Source organism: Myotis lucifugus, unplaced genomic scaffold (assembly GCF_000147115.1).
Source record: "Myotis lucifugus unplaced genomic scaffold, Myoluc2.0 scaffold_11030, whole genome shotgun sequence".
Classification (NCBI taxonomy): Eukaryota; Metazoa; Chordata; class Mammalia; order Chiroptera; family Vespertilionidae; genus Myotis; species Myotis lucifugus.
This window is the reverse complement of record NW_005882078.1, coordinates 1-5,393: the sequence shown is the minus strand read 5'-3', so window position 1 is coordinate 5,393 and position 5,393 is coordinate 1. Positions and strand designations below refer to the sequence as shown.

The following is a 5,393-nucleotide window of genomic DNA, read 5'->3' as shown; positions in this document are numbered from 1 at the left end:
AATAGCGATAACTCTATTTTTAAACACTCTATGCACCTCTCTGCGCGACACACACACACACACACACACACACACACACACACACACGATAAATAAAAGTAAATAAGAGGCCTACTAGGTAGCCAAACTGCAACTTATGTTCTGGACTCCTACAGGGTCCATGGGTGAGTGTTGGGGAATTATCATTATAAACCTGTTATTCAAACTGCAGCTAACCCAGTAATACTGCTGTGAAATTGAAGGCATAGTAATGTGAATTTTTAATGGCTCAGAATAGAGTACTTTATGATGGAATGAATGAAATGGAAAGAAAAATATGAATGAAACACAAGAGTAAGGGTGTTGCTTTGAGAAATGTTATACTTATGTAACCAGGGAAGGTGTATTTCTCACTAAGGAGCGTGGAAAAAACCTATGTGAAAGTTAGGTTTTGTTTAATTTCCCAAATTCACACACACACACACACACACACACACGCACGCGCGCGCGCACACACACACACACCAACCCATGCCCCCACCCCCACCCCCGGATTCCCAGTCGCTTAGATGCCCTGCCAGCTCTGGCACAATGCGAACCCGCCGCAGGCGCGGGCCTCCAGCCCACCAGGGGGCGCTGCACGGAATCCGGTCGCCAAGTGTAGCACGGCGCACGCGCCCGGAAGCCTTTCCACCCGGGACACATTTTCGGTCCACAGGCCGCTAGCGTTTCCTGTGACGTATATCCTGTTGGCCGCGCGGCTCACGTGCGTACGAAGAGGAAGTAACGTCACCCGGGAGCGCGCAGAAGCCGGGCTGCGGCGCCGCTGGGAAGCGTTTCGTCAACATGGCTCACCTGCCGATGAAGCTCCTGCGCAGGAAGATCGAGAAGCGGAACCTCAAGTTGCGGCAGAGGAACCTAAAGCTGCAGGGTGAGATGTCCAGGCCTCGCGGCGCCGCGGCGCTTGGAGCCCCCGCGTGGCCGTGGCGCGCCTGGCGTGTCCCGGGCCCCGGCGTGGCGGGCAGCGTCCCTACAGCACGTGTGCGAGGCGGCCTGGGATCCCGAGCCGGCGCCCACTCGCCCGGGGCCTCAGTCTGCCTGGCACGCTCGCTGGCCATCGGGTTCCCCTTGCTGCTGACTTAAGGCAGGAGCCCCCAGGCTTTCCTTCCAGGCCTCCAGGCGTTCCTCCTGCCAGACCAGCCTTTCCACCCCCACCCCATTCTGACTCCCTCTCTGCCTGCGGGTCCCACCTGGTCCCCACCTCACCCGTTTCCGAGCAGACACGTGCAACTCCCTCCGTGCACCTTGCTTTTGCATCACCAGCTTAGTGTCTGTGTCTTCACAGGAAGCTCACTGTCCCCTTGCCGCAAGGCTTCCCCCGCCTCTCCTCCGGTGGCACTCCGCACTGACAGCTCGGGGTCAGATGCAAAGCCTCCACCCTGTGCTCCAGCACTTCCAGCCCGAGTTTATAAATGCCTGCGTGTTTGCATCTTGCACAGAAATACATACAAAGGGGTCCTACCTGCATGTCACCTTGCTGGCCTACCTCGTTTGCAGCCCTACCCTCTGCCGGTGAGCCGGAGGTCTTAAGCTGTTCAGGTTAAGCTTTCGGGGTCCTGAGTAATAAGATGGAAACCTGCGAAGGCGATTTTTGAGGTCCAGTGTTTCACCCCAATTGGTTTTCAACAGAGATTAGCTGATTGGAAGAAATCCTGGAGGAGCAAGCGTTGTGGGTTTTAGAAGTTCCCTTATATTTCCAATTCTTAGACTAGTACAGCATTACTAACTACTTTCCGGTAAAGGTATTGATTACAATAAAAGACGGTGTAATCTTTTTTTATACATAAACATGGGAGCTTTTGGAAAGACATTTTCAGCTATTTATGTATAACTATTGGGACAAATGAGTGGTTTCATCAACAATTTCCAGTTCACTAACATCTAGGAAAGTTCAGGGTGTTTTGAAGTTGTATTTATATGAGAAGCAGTAGTTGTGTGAATAACATGTAAGTTGTTTTTAATATGCCTGTTAGTCATATATTATTAATGTCTATATTAAAATGCATAGTTTGTAGCTACCATTGTCTCACCCCAGCTGTTTAAAAATTTAACCTCTTAAAGTTTTCTTATTCCAAACTTTTAACTCTTGACAGAGATGGTTTTCTGAAATTAAGAAGTGCAGCTTTCCTTTTTCCAGCGTTTTTCCTTAAGAGGAATTTATTTGCAACACCACAAAATTGCAAGTGTTTTAAAGAATATAGTTTATTGACTTTTAGAGAGAAAGGGAGAAGAGAGAAACATCTATGTGAGAGCGTAACGTTGATTGGCTGCTACCTGCAGGCCCCCTACTGGGGCGGGGGGTGGGCAAGCCCCCACCAGGCCTTGTGCCCTGACCTGGGATGGAACCAGCAACCTCTGGGTGTGTGGGACCAGCCACACTGGCCTGGGTGAAGTGGTTTTAATGACATATAGCAGGTCCTCGAATAGTGTCGTCCTGTTCAGTATCGTTCATTGTAATGTTAATGAGATGCCATGGGAACTTACCATTGACATTAAGTGAGGACTTAACCGTATATGAAAGGGAAGCAAAAGCTAAATCATTTCAGTTCTGGACGCCATGGAATTTCTCATTTGAGAGTCCAGCTGTTTCTGAGTGAACCTCCCCTTCTTTGACACAGTGTGTTCTGTTTTAAACAGGGGCCTGGGATGTGAGCCTGTCAGAAACTCAAGATGAAGATGTGCCTCAAGAAACCGTAGCAAGTGGAAAAATTAAAAAATCCCTGAAACAGTCCATGAATGTGGGCTTGTCCGAAGCCCCAAATGGAGATACATGTAAAGAAACAGTGGGAGGTGGAAAAGTTAAAAAATCCCTAAAGCCGTCTGTGAATAAGGGCCTGACAGAAGCCCAAAATGGAGATGTATCTAAAGAAACAGTGGAAAATGTAAAAGTTAAAAAGTCCTCCAAGAAATCTACCGTATTAACCAACGGGGAAGCAGCAGTGCACTCTCCCAGTTCAGAATCTAAGAAGAAGAAGAAAAAGAAAAAGAGAAAAATGGTGGATAATGCTGGGCCTGGTAAGTTCTTCATTTTCTTTGATTTGAATCCATTTAAACTGTTTTCCGTTAGTTATCATTCTCCTTTCTTTATTATTGTGCCCACGTGACATGCAAGGACCCCTGATACTCACTAGTTTCCAGAAACTACCCTACGAGCTCAAGGAAACATTGGGGAGAGGGCTTACACTTTAACTTTTCTCAAAATATTTGTCATGCCTGTACGTTCCCTAACAGCCTTGCATAAGACCTCACTTAAAGAAGAATCTCCTTAGATGTCTAGACATTTGCTCTTCCGCTGCTGATAGAACATACTGTGGCATCATATTTTAGGGTTACCTGCTTGCACACAGCTGTGGAATTACTGGTACTAGAATCTACTTTTCTGGCCTTTGCATGAATGATTCTTTTCACTTACCTCTCTTTTGCCCCATTCCTTTTCCTACCATAAATTCCTCCCTTCTGAAAAAAAGAGTTGGTGATCATTTGGATGTGCAAAGTGTACAGATAGCAGTTAGGAAACTTCTGAGTAAATGGAACATTAACTTCCAAGGGAGTGTAACGACCAGGGCAGTGTTGGGGGAAGTGCCGTTTTCTTTAGGGAGGTGATGGGATGTGGGGAAGCTTAGGTGAGAGGCATTGCATTGAGATGCGAGCTAGCTGAGACTTCAGGGGAGGGTAGAAGCGCAGCTATTCAGCCTTCTGCCATTGTTGTGAGAAAAGCTTTATGAATGCTGCAATACCCACTGTCTACTTGGTCTTCATGGTGACAGACCATGTGGTCTGCAAAACCTAACATGTTTACTATCTGGCCCTTCAAGAAAAAGTTTTGCCAGCACCTAGGTTAGAATTTACTATTTGTCTTGTCTGAAATAAAGCTTTCATTTAGAAAGGAGCTTTGAACTTTTCTAAACGTGCACAGCTGTCTTCATGCTGCCTACAGACGAGCACATTTGTAGGTTTTGAGAAATTGCTTAAATAGTGAAACCAGATAGAAAAAAGCATGAAGATAAAACATTACCATTTTTATTTAAAGTGACTGTAATGCGATTCTAAAATCATTAGCCTCTTTAGGATTCTTTTTCTAAGTTGCTTAAGACAGCGATTTATTTCTCTTCTCAGTCACTGAATTGCAGGGCTGGGGGTTTTAACTCGATGAGTAAACTTTAAGAACTGTCTTAAGGAAAACAGAAGTGATCAGTCATGAAGACCGGCTGGTGATATCCATGGCTTTCGAACGTGTGGGTCCCGCAGAGCTGGCCATTTCCCACAAAGATGGTAGTAAAGTCTCGGGAAGAGGCCAGTCCTGGGCTACAAGAGTCCTGAGTTGTGGTCGGGGTCCTTCTGCTCTAACTAGCCTCACGAACCACCATAAATCGACAGAAGCCCAGCGTGGTAGCTAACCCACGTGACCCAGAGGAACATTGAAGAACATGGTGAACGTGGGGGTAGAGAAGTGAAGAGCCGGGGGCCTTTCTTTCGGTCCCTCACCACTTAGGTTCAAGGACGGCCAGTGTCTGCCACCAGCTGAGTGGATGTTGCCCTGCTTTGTAGTCTGTCTTCAGTGACATGAGCCTTTGGTATTTCTCTTCATCTTTCAACAAAATTAGCTTTTATAGAGACTGAAAACTCAGTGAAGTATATAGAACCTGGTGTAGTTACAATACTTAAATGGTTTAGCTTTTTAAAAGCTGATTACTGAAGATGCTATAATACATTAAGAATCCTAAAATACAAAATTTTGTTGGCAAATCTGCATGTCCCCCTAGGCTCTTAAATAAATATAACCAAATCTTTATGAAAGAGACATTCCTTAGCAAATTAAAGCTGGAAATGTTAAGCTTTTGAAAATAGACCTTTTTGTGTCACACATCTTTTATTTTGTGATCTTGTTTGCTATTTTTATTTGAAGAAAATAAAATGGGGGGGTTTGTTCTTTAAAACCAAAGATACCAAAAAAGCAAAAACTGAAGACAAAGTGGAGCCAGAGGAAGGTGGCCAGGCCCCTGAAGAAACCGAAACCAGTGTGGGAAAGCCAGGCGATGGGGAAGAGGAGAGCGAGGTGCCCAGCCTGCCCCTGGGACTGACAGGTAACCCGGCACGTTCCCCGGATCTTTAAAATGCGCGCCTCTCCCGATTATAAGGTGTGAAGTAAGTTGTGACTTGTGCCTGGGAGAAGTAAATACTGACAAGAAATGGTTAATATCTTAAGTGCAGCTTTTATCTTCCATATTGTGCCTTAGTTTTTGTTCTTTCTCTGGTCTTTCCTTTATTCCTGACAGTGTTTTAATAATGCACCCCAACAGCTTCTGGGGTCCTTTGTTCCTTTGGTTTATCATTTTCTAAAGCTCATTCCATGT

The 5,393-nt window shown here is 45.9% G+C and overlaps 1 protein-coding gene across 1 annotated transcript; it reads left to right on the top strand.

Annotated features, from left to right (window-relative positions):
- The first annotated feature begins 760 nt into the window (after nucleotides 1–760).
- On the top strand, nucleotides 761–5,167 carry LOC102435023 (ATP-dependent RNA helicase DDX18-like). The gene is made up of 3 exons (XM_006109529.3): nucleotides 761–910; nucleotides 2,677–3,054; nucleotides 4,983–5,167. The coding sequence occupies exons 1-3, from the start codon at nucleotides 826–828 to the stop codon at nucleotides 5,150–5,152; spliced, it is 633 nt and encodes a 210-aa protein (XP_006109591.2). The 5' UTR covers nucleotides 761–825; the 3' UTR covers nucleotides 5,153–5,167.
- The last annotated feature ends 226 nt before the right edge of the window (nucleotides 5,168–5,393 follow it).

What these genes read in the sequence shown, in the direction of transcription:
- LOC102435023 (XM_006109529.3), top strand. Translation starts at nt 826, where the DNA reads ATGGCTCACCTGCCGATGAAGCTCCTGCGCAGGAAGATCGAGAAGCGG. An exon ending in GAGGAACCTAAAGCTGCAGG is followed by an intron (nt 911 to 2,676) that starts GTGAGATGTCCA and finishes TGTTTTAAACAG; the next exon opens with GGGCCTGGGATGTGAGCCTG. An exon ending in GGTGGATAATGCTGGGCCTG is followed by an intron (nt 3,055 to 4,982) that starts GTAAGTTCTTCA and finishes TTAAAACCAAAG; the next exon opens with ATACCAAAAAAGCAAAAACT.